General features: G+C 43.8%; 2 protein-coding genes across 2 annotated transcripts; one reads left to right on the top strand and one right to left on the bottom strand.

Annotated features, from left to right (window-relative positions):
* Nucleotides 1-13,909: 13,909 nt before the first annotated feature.
* On the bottom strand, nucleotides 13,910-14,996 carry LOC133891203 (uncharacterized). Its single transcript, XM_062331921.1, has 2 exons — nucleotides 14,587-14,996; nucleotides 13,910-14,489 (listed from the first exon to the last, which is right to left on the bottom strand). The coding sequence occupies exons 1-2, from the start codon at nucleotides 14,994-14,996 to the stop codon at nucleotides 14,468-14,470; spliced, it is 432 nt and encodes a 143-aa protein (XP_062187905.1). The 3' UTR covers nucleotides 13,910-14,467.
* A 1,812-nt stretch (nucleotides 14,997-16,808) lies between these two features.
* On the top strand, nucleotides 16,809-18,167 carry LOC133891202 (uncharacterized). Its single transcript, XM_062331920.1, has one exon. It carries the CDS (start codon nucleotides 16,809-16,811, stop codon nucleotides 18,165-18,167), a length of 1,359 nt encoding a protein of 452 aa, XP_062187904.1.
* The last annotated feature ends 3,424 nt before the right edge of the window (nucleotides 18,168-21,591 follow it).

Raw genomic sequence — 21,591 nt, 5'->3', positions numbered from 1 at the left:
CTAGTGCTCAGAGGTAACTCAGGGATGAGGAGGCTAGTGGCGGTCATCTTCCTCCTTGGTGTGGTGGTAGTGTGGGGGTCGATGAAGGAGGCGTGGCTCAACACGGTGGAGGTGCAGTGGAGGGCGGTGACGTGGGGGGGGGGGGAGGGGGGTAGGGAGGACGGAGGCCAGTGGTTTGGTGCTCGGAGGTGGCTCAGGGATGAGGAGGTTGGAGACGGTGGCGCCAGTTAGGGCTAGGACTTAGAAAAAATGAAACAGAGGAGGGCTAGAACTCAACCTATATAATGGTCATAGGTGATGGGTGAAGGCTATCACCCGTCACCTATAATCACCACCCGTCACTTATAATAAGTCATAGGTGAGGGTGAAGAGTATCACCGGTCACCTAAGACAGCATGCCAAATTTGAACATCGGATGATTCGCTGCAAACACAATTGAGCGCCGAAGATCATGCCAGACAGAAGTCCAGGAGGATGGAAAATTTCTCGATTTTCAAAAGCTATCGTTGGAAGGTCCAGTGACAAGCTGACAACACACAACGGACTAATTTGAGAAGACCACGGAGTTCTGAACGTTGCTAACTGAAAATGATGGTATATCCCTAAAAAACAACTACATTACACCTAAAAAACAACTACATTACACCAACAATTTCTATATCTTAAGCTACAATGGTTTCTTCTCTATTATTAAATTTGCATGTGGCAGTTAATGTATACAAATTCCTACTAGTATAATCATGAAACAAGTTGGATTGAATGCTAGATTGCAGTGCCAAGAGCAAAAATTACCCATCAAAACAAAAGAGGGAAGGCACCACCCCCACACTATCATAACCATCAAGAACAATAGCTAACTTCTACAGTCTTCTCTACGAGATAACACATATTAACATCCTGAGAGTAGGACTCAATAATGATAGCAATATATAATCAAGAACTAATGCCTGTATAGTAGCATTAACAAACATAGGCATGTGAAAACCTGTAACAGGAAAACAGGATAAGAGAAGAAGAAACTGGTCATATTAATTGGTTCTCTAGGAAAATGAGCCAACCAAATTGAAGAAAACACAATGTTCACTTCAAAACGTATAAAATTCAGTTGCTTTTCAGTCATGTAACATGTATTGCAATTTCTTGTAGCTTGAAAAAACGTATAAAGGTTGATTTCCTATATCATTAACAGAGTATTGACAAAAGGCAAGAGAGGTAGAGGCAGGAAATTCACCGTATAGTAAGTTCTTGCATATTGTTGAAAATGTCCCATTCTAGTCTTTGGAAAACTTATCCTGAAATATGAAGATGTTACTTGTAAGCAAAAATGCATCAACAACTATTATTTGATTACTTTGCTTAAGACATGCAATAAATAACTACTAATTGGATAATCAACACTAGCATATGAGAGAACTTCATATGCTTATGAGAGGACTTCAAACTACTTATTTGCAACAGCAAGCTGAATAATAGAGTAAACCATGACTTCACTTCTCCCGGATGAATGAGCATGGGGCTGCTCTCCAATGACTGAACATGGCCTACTCTCCAATGACTGCAAATCAAGTGGTTGCTTCTCTCGGCAACTCATAGCAAAACAAGTAGAGGTGGTGGCTCACATGTCAACTCGACCAATGCAGTTGTTCATGGGTGTTGTCTATTAACATGCAGTACTTAACATCATGCCATCCCTAATTATTTCTCAGATTTTGGCAACAATTTTGACAATCAAAATCTATCTGGGAACAACTAAGGATTACACAGAGGTTACCCTTGATGTGCGGGGCACGAATTGACGATGAATCTGACAAAATCCCAGAAAATCCCCTTCTTCCTCCTTTCGTTTACACCTTTCTCTTTTTTCTTTCTTTTCATTTTCTTTCTTTCCTTCTGTTCTTCCCTCTCAGTGCTTGATTCTTCTCTGTTCTTTCTTTGCTCATGCCTCTTCTCTGCAGCAAGGCAGTAGCAAGGAGCAGCAGACGACCGATGGAGATGGCGGCGCGGCTTAATGGATGAACAATGCATGGCACATGATGCGAGATGCAGATGATTACATGGCATGACACACATAGGAAAGGCGGCAGCTAGTGGTTAGTGAAGGGGCGGTGGCCGGCCGGTGATGCAGGATATTGCTAGCAATGAAATGGCGGGACGGCTGGCGCGATGTGATGCGGCACGTCGCAGGAGGAGCTGAGCTGTAGCGAGAACGTCGGCGCTCACTGGCGACGGCAGCAGAACAGAGAAGGCGGTGGTGCTTGGGTTAGGGTTAGGGTGTTCTGTGTGGGCATCGGTCGTGGGTTGGGCTTGAGGCCCTTCATGCAACGGCTTACCGAGTGACCGAGTCGGTCGATCGGTTGGGATATTTTTTTTTATTTTTTATCGAACATTCTAAATTTATTGGGATCGCTACGGATCCACCGAGTGACCAAATGGGGCATATGAAAAGTCAAACGGATTTGTTTTGATGAGATCTACGTATCCACGGTCTTCGATCGTTCATCCAAACTATGGATCGAAAAATCAACTTTTTGCCCATTTGGAATAGCGTGCGGTCAATGCCCTCTCTGTCATAATTTTCGCATTACCCTATTCACATTACATTTCTCTAAACTCGGGGTATTACAACGCCATCGGGGTGGTCGCTAGAGGGATCAGGGGGGTGGAGCAGACGACATTGCGGAGGTGAGTGTTAAGGTTTGGAGTGTTGGGTTCGAGTTTTGGGACGGGTCAAAGGAGTAGGGTGTGGGGGGAAAATGAGGCAGTGTGGGTGGGCCCAATATTTGTGACAAAACAGATTTTATCATTGATGTGTACTAGGCATAGCCTAATATATTTTTTTTGTGACGAGGACATATAATAATGTCACAAAACAGTGTACATTTGCAAGAAGGAAGCACACCAATCGACAAAAGGCAAGCCGAGAACTCGCCATAAAAGTCAAGGTATGGAATGTCAAAGAAAGACATCTTACTTTTCGACTTTAGACGAGCGTAAACCCATAGCAAAGTTCGAAGCTTATTACTCGCTTCGAAGTTGTCTATATTTTAAAGCATCTATCTTTCTGCAGCGTCTTTGCCCACGAGGCAATGTGATTATGATTCAGTTACATGAATATCTGTGTAATGCTAAAAAAAAGCCGAAGTGCTGCTCGACCTAAAAGAAGGCGGTGCACATCTCGACTAAAAGTTGGATGCTAAGAGTGATTGCCCCTGCACTGAAGGCAAAATGTACATTCGGGAGAAAAAAAAAGAGCCAAAGTGCTGCTCGACCTAAAAAAAGGTGACGCATCTCCCAACTAAAAGTCAGGGGCTAAGAGTGTTTACTCCCGCACCGAAGGCAAAATGTACCTTCGGGAGAAAAAAGAGAGCCGAAGTGCTGCTCAACCTAAAAGAAGGCGACGCACCTCTCGACTAAAAGTCGGGGGCTAAGAGTGCCTATCCCCACACCGAAGGAAAAACTTACCTTCGGGAGAAAAAAGAAAATACTGAAGTGCTGCTCGATCTAAAAGAAGGCGACACACCTCTCGACCAAAAGTCAGAGACTAAGAGTGCGTACCCCACACCGAAGGTAAAACGTACCTTCGGGAGAAAAAAAGAAAAAGCCGAAGTGTTGCTCGACCTAAAAGAAGGCGGCGCACCTCTCGACTAAAAGTTAGGGGCTAAGAGTGCCTGCCCCCGCACTGAAGGCAAAATGTACCTTTGGAAAAAAAGGCCGAAGTGCTGCTCAGTTTTAAAAGAAGGCTGTGCATCCCTCGACTAAGTTAGGGGTTGAGAGAGCCTGCTCTGCACCGAAGGCACATGATACCTAATGTTAATCTCGAAACATGGACAACATACAAAACGCGAAAATTTAGCGAAATAAAATCAAAGATTGGATAACCATCACCGCAAATTGTGCAATCGCATTTACGATTCTGCTGAAGGTTCCTACGGCTTCAAAGTCAGGGGGTGGGGATGGCATTTTCCATATGATGCTTCACGCGCGGTTCTGCCGAAGGTCCCTACGGCTTCAAATTCGGGGGGGGGGGGGGACAGCATTTTCCAAATGATGCTTCACGCGCGGTTTTGCCGAAGGTCCCTATGGCTTCAAAGTCGGAGGGGGGGGGGGGGAGGGGGACGATGTTTTCTAGATGGTGCTTCGCGTGCGGTTCTACCAAAGGTCCCTACGGCTTCAAAGTCAGGGGAGACGACATTTTCTGGGTCACGTTTCGAACGCGATACAGCCGAAGGTCCAAATCGATGAAAGACCATGGATAACGACTTTATTCAGCAAATTCATCAATGTCAGGATCTACAAAATCTTTATACCATTGGCTAAAGCCAAATTGAAAGGCTATGCCTTGGCTGGCATGAAAAGGCATTGCTGGATCCAAGGGTGATTCGATATAATTAGATGAAGTGGTAGACGAAGATGTAGCCAAGGCACTCATGCCTTCATCATGTTGCACTATTTGCGAAGGCCCTTGGTGGTAGCAATATTGAAACTGACAGGGTAGAGATTCATGATTATCGTCTTCCGGCTCAGGCTTCGGATCGATGAACATATGCGGAGGATAAAGGTCGCCGTGCACAATCCTGCGAGCCTCGCGCTCAGTCCTTCGAGTTTCTAAAACCGAAGGGCTAAACGACTTCCAGAACACTTTGGAGTCGGCATTCATTACGTCATAGGACCTGCACTTTGCTCTCTAGTACCTCCCAAAATCAATAGCTGGGTGGCGATGGTGGAAGGAGTCCCACCAAGACCAAGACATAAAAAAAGTGTCCTACATCACAGTGATGGGAACAACATCTTCAGCTACCTGCGCAGTGTCTGCAGCGAGGACTTGCTTAGGGAGCAAAGGCAGTCAAAACAATTGAGAATAAATAAAAGTGTATATATTACAATATGTTTTGATTGGTAACCAAACATTCAAAACCCTAAAACAACGCTTCATGCATTCTTCACACCTTCTCTTTCTCTTCGACTGCCTTGGTCGTCACTTTGGCAGAAGGATAATCCTTTGATTTTGCCTGTAGAACAAAGCGTCCATGAATACACAGGTGGCAAAATCTTGAAAGCAGAGCTAAAAAAATGTACTAGTTGGTGGCTGATTTCCGCCTCTCGGAGGGTGAGCTCGCGGCCATGTTTACACCAGTAGTTTGTGGTGAATGCTTGCGCGGTGGTCTTCGATGCCCTCGACACAGCCGAAGTTGACATATCCAAAGGATAGCAGAAGGTTGTTTTTTGGAGTGCAGCATGATGGTCGCAGCCACTCATCTCAATTGACTGGACTAAACTCCTGGCTAAGACCATACTGTAGAAGTCGCCGTACAACTGGGCCGCAGGTAAAAGGCTACCGCTGGTTTTGCAGATCCACCCACCCAGCCCGACAAGGTCAAGCGTTGGAGGCGTGGCCGAAGCATCGATTCCATCGAAGGTATTGCTAATTGCTTCACAGGCTGCAACAGCCTTCGGCTCTAGTTCTCCTAGCACAGTGAGGGCATCATTGGATAGCGCCTTCACCTCATCTAGCTCTTCGTGCAGCCACCGCGCTTTAGCTCTTTCAGCGGTGAAGAGGGCTTGCACCTCTAAAACTTGAGCTTCGGACGCCATTAGATTCTGGCGAAGATAGGTGACCTCTTCTTCTGCGCTCTGTTTGCCTAAGCGAAAAGAGCTCACTTCTTTTTCAAGCTACTGCAAGCGCAGATCAACCTCCCTCACTCGTTGTGCGAACTCCCTTTTTTGAGCCTCGGTCTTCTTCGCCTGGGCTTGAAAAAGGGCCCTTTGTGCCTCTACATTCTTTGCACGGGCCTCAGAATGCTCTGCTTGCTTACGCCGCGCGCATGAAATGAGCATAGCCTGCAATAGCTCATAGGTGTCAGAACGAGTAAGCAAACAAAAGTTGAAGTCGTCATGCAAAATATCTTTGCATTGGCCACATCGGAGGTGTCGATGAGCTCAACAGTGGGCTTTCGCGCCAGAGAAATCTCAAGCTTGGGGAGAATGAAGCTACCAAACATCTTCTTTGCGTCATTGATCTCCCTCGAGCTTGGCTCAAATGAAATTTTTTTGAAGGCTTCGGCATTAATAGCCTTTGCATCGAGTAAGCCGTTGTGATTCATAAGCCCCTTTCCACCACGGTGCGGTAGGGGCGGCGAGGTATTTTCCTCTTCGGTCTCTGTGGTCCTGTGGCCTCTGGACGAACTATCCTTAGACGATGAGCTCGAAGATGAAGAGGAAGAGGCTGATTCAGCTCCAGCTTCTTTGACAATTTTTACCCCTTCGGCCTCCTCAGCTTCCCTCCGCCTGCTATCTTGGTGGTAGTGTGCAGATCAGAAAGTTCATCCTCCTCGTCGCTAAGAATTAGCGTGGCAAGGTCCACGTGTGCAGAAAAGGCATGCTTCAGTGCGGAGGAGGGAAGATCCCGCATGCTCTTCGGAGCCTCTTGTCGAAGGGGCATAGCTTGAATGGCCATTGAGCCTTTGGGGGTCATTTCCTCGCCCAATATGTCAAGGGCCATTTCGCGAGGTCTTTTCTTCAGGGCAAGCGCCTTCTTCTTTTTGCCTGCTTGCCGTGAAGAGTTGGTGATTTTCCGCTTCTTTTGGCTGCCACCATCAGACTGTCTACGAGCCTCGGTGTTCGGGGAGCCTTCTCCTTCGCCTTGACCTGAAGAGAGCATAGTCACCTTTGGATTGTCTTTATAGGCAAGGCCTTGTGACTCGAAACATTGCTTATCAAACACTCCTTCACTATTTCAACAAGGACTTCTTCATCAACCTTAGATTTCCCGATCCAATAGGTCTTCGAGCGACTTGTCTTACCTCTCGGAGCCATTCTCACTGGGCTTCGGAAACAAGTGTGACTGCGAGGGTCTTTGTACGGGAGTTACAGCTTTAGCAGATTCAAGCGGTGAAAATTGAAGAGACTGGTGGAGCTCTTTTATCACGGTGAAAAAGAGTGTTAACGGTGGTTGAAATGAGGCACGTCAGAAATTGAACCGTTGCCGTAAAAGATGACTTGGCTTGAGATGAAGACACTTAGTGTCATCGAGCTCTGATCGTTGTTTGGGGGCCTAATGGTCATATCCTCGCATATATAAAAAAATTAGTTAAAAAATAATAAAAAAGAAAAAGGATGATGAGCATGAGGCGGCTATCTGCTAAAAGGTAAAATGAGCCCCCAGATGTCTTCGACGGGCCGAAGGGGACGATGTTCAGCTATGTCATCTTATTCACAGGTTCAGCCCACCGAAGATGAACCTTACATGTAGGGGGCTACCGTTGGGGAATGATCTTACGCGCCCCTTCGGATCCTGACGTGAAGTCCACTGGTGGCTGTTCAATGATGAATAATACAGTTGTGTTTCAGGGAGCGCGGGCGAAGCATCTGGTGGGCCTTCTCATGGAGACCGAAGGTCGACCCGCGGTGCCAAGTATCGGTGCAGGCGAAGCCTCTGTTGCCTTTCGCACGGAGCCACTACAAGAAATTTGACTATCTATGATGACAGGGTATCGTCATGGTATAATGTATTTTTTTGTCACAGAATAGAAATAGTGACATATTGTTCGCGTCACTCTCTTCGTCATAGAATCTGCGTCATAGAATGTAATTAGTGACGAAGCCCGCAAAATCGTCATGGAACGGTTGACATTTTATGACGATTTAAATGTCATCATTGAAGATAGTATATTCTATGACATTTTTATTTGTCATGTAATGTCTTAATAAACGTCATTATTGGTGCATGTTTCGTCACTAAAAATTGCACAGCCACGGTCTGACTGTGACGAAAAATATCTTGAGCAAAAAATCAAGCACTCATCGACTATGTATGCCTCTGCAATGGACCCTTCAGGTCTTGCCCTATTTCGCACATAACGCTTCAACGTACATAGTCTCCTTTCAATAGGGTACATCCACCCATACTGTACTGGTCCTCTAAGAAGTGCCTCATCAGGTAAGTGCACAGCCAAGTGTACCATCACATCAAAAAAGGCAGGTGGGAAAATTTTCTCAAGTTTACAAAGAATGATTGGAATTTCAGATTTTAGTCTGTGCAAAACATCCACCTTCAAAGTTTAGCACATATTTCCTTAAAAAAATTCCCAATTCTACAATTGCTTCATAGATATCCTTATGGATCAGTCCCCGCATAGCAACTGGTAAAATTTGTTGTAAAAGAATATGACAGTCATGAGTTTTCAAACCTTGAACCTTACACCCATCCATGTTAATACATCTGGTCAAGTTAGCAGCATATCCATCTGGGAACTTAACATCTCTTAAAAATTCACATAGTGCAATACTCTAATCTTTTGTCAATGTATAGCAAGCAGGTGGCATGACACATGAATGGCATGACACATGAATCACCATTCTGTTTTAAGTGCAGCTCCTTTCTAATGCCAAGATCTTCCAAATCAAGCCTAGCCCTCACAGTGTCCTTTGTCTTACCCTCAATATCAAGAAATGTCCCAAGAAGGTTATCACATATGTTCTTCTCAATGTGCATTACATCTACATTATGCCGTAGCTTTAGGTGTGACTAATAAGGTAATTCAAACAAACTAACCTTTCGGTTCCAGGTTGGCTGGTCCTTCTCTGTGCTCTTCCTCTTTCTATTCAGAGGATGCTTTCCAGGTCTAACATCTTTAGCCTCTTCCAATTTCTCCAATAACTTAGATGTTGAAAATTCTATTGGTTTGGCCCGATTTTCATGTTTCCCATTAAATGATCTGCTTCTCCGCCAAGGATGGTCCATTGGAAGGAAGCGGCGATGACCAAGGTAACCAATTTTGTTCCTTAAAGCCTGCGAACAAGGATCTTTGTCACAATGAACACAAGCAGAGTAGCCTTTTGTGCTACGCCCTGACAAAGTACCAAGGGCTGGATAATCATGGATACACCATAGCACTGCTGCATGTAGGGTAAACATTCCACATGTAAATGCATCATAGGTACGAACTCCACTCCATAATTCAAGCAAATCATCTATTAATGGTTGCATGAATACATCAAAATCTTTTCCAGGAGCTTTTGGACCCGGGATAAGTAAGCTCATGATAAAGTTAGATTGATCCATACATGCCCATGGTGGCAAGTTGTATGGGACAACAAACACTGGCCACATACTATACGAGCTGCTCATGTTGCCAAATGAGTTGAAGCCATCAGTGGCAAGACCAAGTCTTAGATTTCTAGCATCTTGTGCGAACCATTCATACCTTCTGTCAAAGTCTTTCCATGCCTCACCATCAGCAGGATGCCTCATTTCATCAGCAGGATGCCTCATTTCATTATCAACAATCTGCCGCTTCAACTTATGCCACCGAGTGCTCTTCGCTACTTCTTTAGACATGAATAATGTTTGAAGTCTTGGCTTTAAAGGAAAATAATGCAGTACCTTCTAAGGAACTCGCTTTTTTCCTTTCAGATCTTTCCACCTTGCCTCTTCACATACTGGGCAATGGTCATGTTTGGCATACTCCTTCCAAAACATTACACAATTATTAATGCACATATGAATTGACTCGTACCCGAGCCCTAATTCACGAATAAGAATTTTTGGCTTCATTATATGATCTGGGTACTGCATTTGGATCTGGGAATGCTAAGGATAGCAATTGAAGAAGTGCATCAAAGGCAGAGTTGCTGATCCGGTAGTAGGACTTGAGATGAAGTAGCTTAATAAGGAAAGAAAATTTTGTAAACTTGGCACACCCAGTGTAAAGTTCACACTTTGCATCTTCTAAGATGTTTGCAAACCTTGGCTGACCATTATCCTTGTCTGCGGATGTGTACAAGTCTTGCAATAGTTGTGGAGTTCCATCATCATCGTAATCGTCATCGTTGTCATATTCATGTGTACCAATGGCATCAAGAGAATCATCATCCATATCATCAGCCTCAATTTCATGTTCCCTACCTCCATTGCTTTCAACATTAAGTGGTTCTCCATGATGTATCCACCTAGTGTATGTGCTGCATATGCCATAAATATATATGTGATCTTCCACTTGAGCTAGATGTCCATGTTTTTGGTTATTGCATTCTGAACATGGGCAAAGTATTTGAGCATTCCCATCGAATCGTTCTGGAACAAAGCCCATGAAGGCCTTCACACCTTTGATATATGTAGGGGAAAATAGCCTATCATTTATCTAGGACTTGTCCATCTGCTAAGAGATAACAACTTAGAAAGACATTTAGAATTTTCAAACATATGGCAGAACAAATCTTGCCCCTCATATCATGTACCACTAGCTAAAAAGATGGTAGGATCTGCAAATCCTCTTAATTTCTACAATTAATTTCTAAAAGTATCCCACCCACTAAATTCTACAAATTCAAACCACTTTGCTCTGGCATCTCTGCTTTCGGGTCTCAACCTAGAGTCTCTTAAATTCTACATATCCTTGAAAGATCAATAGATTGAGACATTGAGTGATTGTCTAAATCATAATTTAGCTTGAGGGTACTTCAGAGATCATACCTTGTGCTTCGGAGCAGTCCACACCGTGTCGCCGTCGCCCGTTAAGCACCTGACCACCTCTGCTCCTCGCTGCCTCGCCTTGTGGCCGGGCCACCAGCGCAACGCCACCACCTCCACCTGCCACTTGCGCCGGCCGCCAAATGTGGGGGTCCCGCTGCCTGCTAGAGTGGGGAGTCACTGCCCGCGTGTGCTCTGGCCTCTAGTGCTGGGAGGATCCGTGCCTCGTTGCTGCCACCCCCCCCCCTCGCCAGACAACTGGAGTGGGCTGCTCTGCTCTCTAGATGTGGCTCTGTGTGGAGCTCTGCCCTCCAGATGAGAAGTGGCGGACTGGTGGTGGATTGGGGAACGAGCAACAGGAGAAATCATGATGCTCCCGATATTTTATTGGGGCCCAATAAATTGTGACAAAATGGATTTCATCATTGAAGTGTAATATATAGCTTTTGTGACGATGGCTTATAGTAACGTCACAAAATAACAGACATTCTATGATGAATGTGCCCATTCATCACAGACATACCTGACGAAACTGCCCCCCTACAGACTAATGACAAAATGTCTTTAATCGTCACCAAATAGACACCATTTTGTGACATTTTTTTAAGTTTTGTCATGACCATTTTCATCATAAATGCTCGAATTTCTTGTAGTGAGCTCATGTAGCGGTTTGGGTTATAATCTTAAATGTGCAAATGTACTCAATGGTACCAAAATACCCCCGAATATACCGAGAATGTGGCAATTAGAGGAGTAATGTTGTAAATTATGGTGTGAAGTGGTTGAGTATGAGCTATAAATAGACCGACACTGTAACTGATGGGACCGAGATAAAATAGTTTATTCATCTCCCCCATAAATACGTATTGCGTCTCGCCATCTTTAGCTCTTTCTCTCTCTGGACCGAAAGCTTCCCTGGTTTGGTAACTTCGTAACCAACACTTTCCAACTGTATATAAGCTAGTCACTGTGCATGCATGTGCATGTAATCCACGTGCCATAAAAATCATGGGTTTGTGTAAATTAAGAATCGGATTTCTTATTTGAAATCTTGTTTCAAAACAGTTTGGCATTGCAGTGGATAGCATTAGTGTCAGAAGATCTTTTTTGCCAAGTGTCATAAGAAAATAATCAAGGATTAATTAACTTTATATGTTTTTCATGTTACATTGTCGTTTTATGTGCAGGGTGGGTTCCGCAAATAGCCAAAATTAGCTCTCGGGACTCCCAAACCCTACGGTTCTCTACCGCCACCCCACTTGGACCCCCTTCTTATCTACACTAGCCTCGCCGGCAGGTCAGGGAGCTTTTGGTGGTAAAACCGGAGTCCTTGTCTGGCTTGCTCGTGCACTCAACGACTTGCGGAGCCTTGTCAAATGATTACATGCTTCTGCAAGTTGGAAAACCCACAACCGAACCAACTACAATCTCGGATGAGCGAACCGGACAGATCACCAGAGGGGTACCAGCGAGCTGAGAGACATCAATAGATACGGGACCCCAATATGCTCTCACTACTGTTAGGTTTCACAACCCATCCACATATATTTCGCGTAATGAATCATCGATTGGTTTTACCATCTGTTTCGTATATATTCAAAGACTTTCAGGGTGTGTACTAGTGCACTTTGTTGCGCACCCATGTACTTTGAATTTCAATAAATGAATCGTCTAAACAAAGTCATGACAGTGGTAGTTAAGTAGCTGCATGGCTAAGATGAGGGAGGATAAGGGGCATATGTAAACATGCCATCTGAGGGTGGAGGCATTGCTCTGGTCAAGATATGTTAGTGTGGAGTCTAAGCGAATGTTGAAGGCGTCAAGGAGGGAAATTTCTTTCAAGTGACACTACTACAGAACCAGTCAAAAGTAGCGCCTCATTAATATCGGTTAGGCTAAAACCAGCATTGGTAGTGTATCAGTACTGATTGGCAACACTATCAGGTAGAAACCCATCCGTTCGGGTAAAAACCAGCACTGATAAGTATTATCAGTGCTGGTTTTTTATATAAACAGTGCTGGGTTTTGTTATCAACTGGCACTGAAGGGTGGAGCTAGACCCGAAATCTTTATTAAATTCGTTTAAGTCGCATCTAGCTCGCATTCGGCTCTATCTCTGTCAATCTCACGCTCTTTCTTTCACACTCACTCTCTCTCACAATCTCTCCGTCTCTCTCACATTTATCTCTCCCCCTCTATCTCTCACTCTCTTTCCACACACTTGACAGTGTGCTCCACGGGCAAACAGAGAGCGGCGGCCGAGACCCATGGCGATGGAGGCCGAGATTCATGGGCGAAGCCAGGCCGAGCGGCGACGAGGAGCAAAGGAGCTCAGTGCAGGGAAGGCTCCGATGGGGCTGCAGCTTGGGGAAGAAGGATGGGTGCGGCGATGGTGCGGCTTGGCGGACTGGTGGCACAGAGGCAAGGTGCTGAGAGGCGGCCGGGGGTGGGGCAGTACAGATCTAGGGGCGGCCATGGATCCACATGCAAAGAGGTGATGCTGATCCAGTGGGGCCCGCGTGATTCGGTGGAACTAACAACGCTGGCGACGTGGCACGATGGGCCGTTGTGGAAGGCTGTGGCCGAGGCGTGGAGGTGCAAGGCCAAGCGTCAGTTCTCCACGGTATCCCGTCGCTGGGACCGACGATGTCGTCGACACTCTAGCGCTTCAGCATCCGCAGGACGGACTGCGGTGAGGTGCAAGAGTTATGCGTCCTCAAGCTGTCCCTCCACACCATCTCCCTTGTCGAGCTCAAGAAGGTCACACGTAACTTCAGTAAAGGTCGCCACTCTCCATGACCTCCATTAACACACCAGCTCACAAGCTTTGCCTCCAAGAACTCATACATGGATGGCCCTGTGTGTGCAAAGAACGTGGTGGGCAGGGGAGTGTTTGCGAAGGTGTACTGGGGCAGCCTCCCAGGCAGGGAGCTGGTGGCGGTGAAGAAGCTGACAGTGGCGCAGGGTAGGGACCAGATGGAGTCAGCAGCAGGCTCGGCTCAATGCTTCGAGCTGGCTCGTTTGCCAGGCCTTTTTTCTTTTTTTTTGTTTTGGAAAAACTTCATCAGTGCTGGTTCCAAAATCGACACTGATAGTCTCTGATTATCAGTGCCACTTATGAAGTGCCGGTTCCAAAATCGGCACTATTGAGATTTTGGAAACGGCACTGATGAGGTGTTTTGGAGTAGTGTGAGGCGAATAGTGCCAGAGACTGTTACATGGGTTTATGGGAAAGCAGGTTTGTTATCGCTTAGGGTGAAGATGGTCAAAATCAATTGGGAAAATGTCAAAAGAATTTCTTAAACCATATTTTCTATCAAAGTCAGAATAAAATTCGATAATTTCGGAAATGGACTGAAATTTGAACTATGAAAGTATTAGAAAATGAAGTTATTAGCGCGGAAACAAGCCAATATAGATTAGAACTGTTAGTTTTTAGCATAAACACCAAACCGTTGCACCAGCATTCAACTATAAGCATGACAACATAACTTGAATATACATTCACTATTACAGAAATAGTCATCAGTGCCGGCTCAAAAACGACATCAGTGCCGGTTTTTGAACTAACACTGATTACTCGGCACTGATAGTGCGTAATTATCAGCGCCGGTTTATGAACCGACACTAATAATGAGTATCAGTGCTGGTCCATAACACGAAACCGGCACTGATACTCAGATTATCAGTGCCGGTTTAGGGGACAAACTGGCACTGATACGATAACTATCAGTGTCGGCTGTTTGCATGAGCCGGCACTGATGCGATTTTACAGAAAATAAAAAAAGAAAAATCTACCGAACTCGATGCATCGAGCCGGAGCCACCTCATTCCAATCATCTCACAGCAGTGAATATTACAATAATCTCAAAGAGCACAAATATTCGACCATTTTCTTCACACTTGCTCAACAAAAATTTACTGGCTCAACTAAAACATTTGAAGAAGACATCGTGTACGGCGAGCACCGATGCGAGAGAATCCATGACCCTGCTCTGCTTATCCATTCCCATAAATAATCCTAAACGAGGAGAGAAAAGAGGGATTAATTTCAAAGAGAACAAAAACAAATCCGGTAGAACAAGGAGAGAGAGGGGGGATTAATTCCACAAACACACCAGTGTCGTCCTTGCGCAGCGGGGTGGGCGAGCGCATCGGGCGTGTCACAGAGGAAGCAGAGCATGTCTGTGAGCCTAACCCAGCCAACGACGGCGCGCGCTGGTCCTGTCACCGCGACGCAGGCTATGGCGCCGGAACAGGCCACCCTCCGGAGTGCGGCGGCGAGGTCGCCGACGGCGGCCAAGAGCAGGAGAGACCTCACAGCCGGCTTGCTGATGGGGGAAGAGAAGGCCGATGCAAAGATTTCGGGGAGGAGCCAAGGAACTATTGTGCCAATGTTTGCTGCGGAATTTGGGGAGGAAGATGAGAGGAGCAGATAAGCCCGGATCTGATGGGGGAAGACAGAGGAGCAGAGAAGCCCAACACTGCGACCTCGAGACTTGATATGATACACAGAATCGAGACTCATTCATTTTACCTCAGAAAACTTTCGGGTCCGACTCAAAGAACATCGGGCCGAGTAACCAACCGGCACTGATAAAAAGTTATCAGTGTTGATCCATATTTTTGAACTGGTACTGAAGTATCAATGTCGGCTGATAACTAGAACCGGCAGTGGTACTAAGTTACGAACCGGCACTGATCACTGATCGAGCATGAGATGTTACGAACCGGCACTGATATTTCATCAGTGTCGGTTCTATCCTAGCTGGCACTGATAACCGGCTCGGATAACCCTTTTTGTTGTAGTGATTCAATTGCTGTTTATTATTCCTCCTACAGTTTTTAATACAACTAATGTCTCAAAAAAGAAGCACATATCACAAGACAAATACAATTAATAGTTAAACTTATACTTAAAGCATCATATCACTAGGGTCTCAACAACCTTGACATCACTATGATAAAACCAAAGCTAAAGTCTAGCCCTCGATCCTTTCTTTTCCGGTTTATCTTGAAGCCCAAATCAACCCTTGGCTAGGAAAACTCTAGTCGATACAAAACCATATAAATTCACGTTTCTTTTCTTTTTCCTACCTATCTCTTTTCCGCCGGTGTTGTCCCCGTCCGTCCATCTCTCTCTCTCTCTCTCTCTCCCCCCCCCCCCGCGTTGTCACCTACAACACATCACAGGTCATCGTGCCGCTCTAGATTGGAGCCACTATGCCACGCTGGCCTTGCTCACCTCAGCAGCAGCCACTACACCGCATCGGCTTAGTCACACATGATGGGTAAGCCCCGACCCCTTCCTTGCCAATTGCCATCTATTTCTCGAAGTCAGCACCGATGGTAAATACTTGTTTTTTGTATATCGAGGAAAAAGTCGGTATCTTCCACCGATTTTAAAATATTATGCCGAGAAACAGTCTTCATTTTGTTTGGAATTAGCGTCACCTTTTCTAGCCCTAGTTATAGCACGCCTTTAGTTTTAGAGGATCTTCCTAGAATGGTCATGAAATCGGGAGTCAATTTAAATATTTTAAATAGTTTGCTCTAAAATTTTGAGATGTAGCAAACTATACCTATATGCAAGAACCGCACCAAAGTGGGAACTCTAAGGATATTGCAATTGTAACAGGTCAAAATTTATATTCAACAATATTTTAATCATTGCATTCAAACAATAGCTTGTTGGATCACAATATTCATTACTAGTTCCAAAAATTTAGGTACAATTGTATAGTGACGGCAGCTTGAGAGTGGAGTCCAAGGATTCAATTAATATTCGATTATCCTATAGTTGTAGTAGAGCATATAGTATATAGCTACATTTGATGAACATTAAACACTAGACTTATTTGGAACTGCTTATATTGGCAGCGTTGACTCCAGCGGATACAAAAACTGCTTCCCAATTAATACACTACAAAATTTCATTGTGATTTTTAGCACAACAATAAATACACACTTAATATGGCAAAAGGATATAGAGCCCATTTTAGTTGCTAAGAGGTAATATCTACGCAATACTTCATTTATATTTTTTCTAATGGCGGCTGAGAAATGGGCCCCGCCTTGCCCATGCAAAAGATGGGCCACTTCGTCAGTGACAAGAGGTAAGAATCCATAACTAACATGTTGATGCATTGTTTCCAAAAGGATAACATTTTCTTACCTTTAGAATCACAGGGAGCATGTGTTCCACTTACAGTTTGTTATCTTCTATATAAGGGGCGTTTCTCAAGCTCCTTCTCACAAAAACATCGATCTCCTCTTGAAGAAAAAAATACATTCCTTACTCACATATTGGTAGTAATTGCTTTTGGTTCTCCATTTGAGAATGCCTAGGAGGGGGAGGAGATCTGGTATTAGCTTTATTGAGGATGATAAAGACCGTAGCATCACATTCTTTAAGCGGCGTTCTGGGCTTCATAAAGCCGCAGCTGACATGTCCGCCCTCACTGGCGCGAGAATTGCTGTTGTAGCGGAGTCTGAAAACGGAAAGATGTCCGCTTTCGGCACCCCATCGGCTAACCCCATTATTGATTCTTTCCTTTTAGGGAATGCACCACCACTCGTCAACGAGGAACAAATGGAGAGAATCAGCCATATGCAAAATGATCTATTCAAGCTAGAGAAAGACAAAGTCGTGGAGGACAAGAGGAGGAGGTTGTCCATGACACGTAAAAAGGAGGTCCAGGAAACATCAAGGTTGGCTAAGCTTATCTATGGTGATGAGAAGGATCTTGATCTCGACGAGGTCAATGATCTGTTACATGGGCTCTCACGGGTTCAACAAGATATTAACAGTCAGCTGCACACACTGCACCCTGGCTATCAGCTGGAGATCGATAGGGCAAGAGATCCATCTCTGCAGCTCTCCTCTTCGAGGCCGCATTCACAGATCCAGCTGTCACCAAGACGTTTTTCATGTACTCCGTTACAGCCATCCTCCGACCTTCCGCGATCGTCATGGCTTCTTCCATCGTCGTCCAGGTTGCAGTCCTCTCTTCTGAATCCAGTCATGTTGCCATCACCACAAACGCGGCTGCTACAACACCAGGCACATAAGATGAAACTACCTAATGAATCGCACCAGTACAACAACCATTTCTCACAATATTTCTCAAGGTCTACCCTACTACCTTCACAGCCACCACCACTAGCAATAGCACCCACATCATCATCGCACATTCCATTGTCCAATGATTTTCCTCCTCTATCACCGCCCCTACAACTTCCACAGCCAATGCCTTCACAAGTTGAGCTTCCTTTCGGAGCACAAAATTTCAACCCAGTGGCACCACCTCAAAACCATTCAAACACTCACAATTTTGCTGTTGGAAACCCATTTGCTACTTACCAACCTCCAATTATTCCTTCTAATGAGCCGTACCATGATCCTAGCTTACATGGATTGAATGTTTCCTTGGGAAACAAGGGTTATTGTGGAGGCCAAGCTGCTGATGGTGATGACATGCCTGGACCTTTTGGCCTATGCAATGATTATTATGGAGGCCAAGCTGTTGGTGGCCATGACATGCCTGGTCCTTCTGGTCTGCACAGTGATTATTATGGAGGCCAAGCTGCTAGTGGTCATGACATGCCTGGTCCTTCTGGCCTGCATCAGCAACCTTATGATTGGCTAAAAACAATTTTGTTTGAGTCCTCTTCTGATGGAGAAAGCAGCTCTGGGTGACGGTGCAAGAGTCAGTCTTGGTGATATGAGCCCCTCTGATTCTGATTGATGCAAGAATTTTAATTGTTCTGTGGTTGATTAATCTAGTTTGAGTTATCTAGTTGCTTGTCATTTGGGGAATAAATGTGGCTTAGACCATCCAGTCAGGCCAATTTACTTAGGGAATTCTGCATGTATGGGTATGTTAAGGGCCAAACTCATGAAGTCTGTTTCATGAGTCTGGTCGTTACATCCATGCAATGCTTTGTATCTTTGATATTGTTGGATAAAGGAAATCCTTTGATTGAATATGCAATTATTGTTGGCATGTAGAGTTTTACCAAGTTTTTTGGATGTCATCAAGGATGACTTGATGGTGTTATTTGATGTACTACACTCTGGGAAACTTCTGTTGCCTAGCCTCAACTTTGGAGTAATTACGCTCCTACCAAAAGTAAAAGAAGCTTGTTGTATTCGGCAATACCCGCCAATTTTCCTGTAAATTGTTAGTTTCAAGATTTTCACAAAGGTAGCCACCAACCACATAAACAGTATAGTGGACCGGACAGTCTACCCCATCCAAACATATTTCATGTGTAGTGAAACATCTTAGAAGGGGTAGTCATCCTGCATGAAACCATACACAAACTCCACTGTAAAAAGCTGAGTGGGGTCTTATTAAAAGATTTTGAGAAAGCCTGTGACAAAATCAAGTGACCCTTCTTGCTACAGACCATCTGGGTGAAAGGTTTCTCGCCTAAGTAGTGTTCATGGGTGGAAAGCTTCATTTCAGGGGGAACCATAGCAATCAAAGTTAATGATAAGACTGGTCCATACTTCCTATTATTTTTTGTTACCTTTTCATTCTAGTTTAGATATCTGCATCTTAGATATGCAGAGGCTAGGAGTGAACTCTTATGTGGTTGTATCCACTCCTTATCAACATTGACCTATCTCAAAAGCGATACGAGTTTCGCTAGAATTTGCACCAATCTGAAAAATTCTTGGTAAACTCTCCCCATCATGCTCTTATACATAGTGATGTATTGATAATGAACAACCAACTATGGAAACAAAAATACCCTCAAAAATTAAAATTTTCTTGTGGTACTTACGTAAAGGGATGTTACTAACCAAATATAATTTAATCAAAAGGCATTGGTAAGGTGATCAGAAGTGTTACTTTTGTCACAAAGATGAGACGATTAAGCACCGCTTTTTTACTTCCATTTTGCTTGATCTACATAGTTTATCATCCAGATAGCTTCAAATCTTTACCCGCCACGTAGTGCACCAAATATGTTTGGAAATTGGCTTCACGACCTTAGTAAAAAATGGAAAGCCAATGTATTAGCGGTGTCAACTCTTTGTTGGTTGTTATAGCTATACAAAAATAGTATTGTCTTTAATAAGATGGCAATTTCTTCTTATTTGCAAGTTATTTATACTTGTATGCACTGCCTCCGTATGTAGTTTGTGCTGTAGCGGTAGGAACATCGAGAGTTGATGGTAGCAACATGCGCACATCTGGAATACATGGTTAGGGACTTTTTTTACCTAATTTGGATGGTAGTCTAGACTTTAGATTGATGCTCCTCCACCTTAGTCCCTTGTTTTGGATATTTTTCCTCTTATTCGGCAATGTTTTTCCACTTATTTTTCGTTACCTTTTCATTCTAGTTTAGATGTCTGCATCTTAGATATGTAGGGGCTGTGAGTGAACTCTTATATGATTGTATCCACTTAATTTAACGATGAGAGTCAATAAACCTTCCATTTTCGAAAAAAGGTGTCAAAAACCTCGAGATCACAATGATAATAGCAAAAGTGGAGCATAATACCTATCTGCATTAATATAACAAAAGTGTAGTATTGTACTTAGCTACATTACTATCGATGGATAGATACCACATTAGCTATTCAAGTGAGATTGACAATTTGAGAATGATACCACGGAAATACCTCAATTTCATTTCTTTTTCAAGCCCATCACCAAGCCAGTATCAATCACTTGACTAGTCAAAACTCTAGCCCTAAGTAGGGATGGCAATCCTACCCGCAAACTACTTAGGTCCTGTTTGTTTTCTGCTTCTGATTCTGCTGCTGCTGCTGCTAGAAGTTAGAATAAACGGGGTTCCGAAGAAGTAGCTTCTAGAGAAGTTAGAAGCCTGTTTTTGAGAAAAATGAATTAAAGCTGAGAAGCTTGCTGAGAGATGCTTTTCTGAGAAGCTATGTACTGAGAAGTAAAAAATTTGTTGTAGAAGCCAACAGCCTATTTACAAAAGCGTAGTTTTTCAGACAAGCCAAAAGCACAATTTTTAAAAAAACCCTAAAAGCATAAGCTCAAACAAACAGGCTCTTAGTGCCAGAGATTGTTAAATGGGTTATTGGGAAAACATGTTTGTTATGGCTTGGGGTGAAAACCGTCAAAATAAATTGAGATCGAAAATGTCAAAAGAATTTCCTAAACTATATTTTCTCTTGAGGTCAGAATAAAATACGATAATGCTGGAAATGGACTGAAATTTGAACTATCAAAGTAATAAAAAATGAAGTTGTTAGAGCAAAAACATGCCAATATAGGTTGGAACCATTAGTTTTGAGCAGAAACACCAAACCGTTGCTTCAGCGTTGAACTATAACATGACAACGTAACTTGAATAGATATTCAATTGTCATTTCTTAGGCCTCATACAGTTTTTTTAATGCAAGTAATGTCTAAAAAAGAAGCACATATCAAAAGAAAAATACAATAGCAATTAAACTTATACGTAAAGCATCATATTACTAGGGTCTCAACAACCTTGACATCACTATGATAAAATTAAAGCAAAAGTGGAGTGCATGAAGTACTTAGCTACATCAATATCACATATTGTGATTCTTGGAAACTTCGTACAATTGAGCATGCCAACACGGGCCACAATACTTTGTTTTCCAGCCCAAATCAACCCCTTGGCTAGGAAAACTCTAGCCCTTGCAAACCATATAAAATCACGTAGAATTTAGAAACGGTCTTCAACCAGTCCAGAATTAGCGCCACCTTCTTCAGCCCTAGTTATAGCACACCTTTAGTTTTTTAGATGATCTTCCTAGAATGGTCATAAATTCACGATTTAATTTAAATATTTTAAATAGTTTGATCTAAAACTTTGAGAGGTAGTAAACTATACCCATATGCAAGGACTACACCGAAGAGGGAACTCTAAGGATACTGCAATTGTAGCACGTCAAAATTTATATTCAACAATATTTTGCGGGATTACACTGCTCATTAATTATCCCAAGGATTAGGATGCACTTGTATAGCAAGACAGAGGACCACATTTATCCTGTGGGTGCTACTTTTAGTGTGTAATTGTTATTCATTCAACCAAGAGCTTGTTGGATCACACTACTCATTACTAGTTCCAAAATTTAGATACAATTGTATAGCAACGGCAGC

This window comes from Phragmites australis, chromosome 14 (genome assembly GCF_958298935.1).
Source record: "Phragmites australis chromosome 14, lpPhrAust1.1, whole genome shotgun sequence".
NCBI lineage: Eukaryota > Viridiplantae > Streptophyta > Magnoliopsida > Poales > Poaceae > Phragmites > Phragmites australis.
Note: the sequence above shows the minus strand (reverse complement) of the source record. Positions and strands in the feature narration are given on the sequence as shown.

Coding starts and splice junctions, on each gene's coding strand:
- LOC133891202 (XM_062331920.1), top strand. CDS start 16,809: ATGCCTAGGAGGGGGAGGAGATCTGGTATTAGCTTTATTGAGGATGAT.
- LOC133891203 (XM_062331921.1), bottom strand. CDS start 14,996: ATGAGTCTCGATTCTGTGTATCATATCAAGTCTCGAGGTCGCAGTGTT. Junction 14,490..14,586: donor GCTGCGCAAGGACGACACTG/GTGTGTTTGTGG, acceptor CTCCTCGTTTAG/GATTATTTATGGGAATGGAT.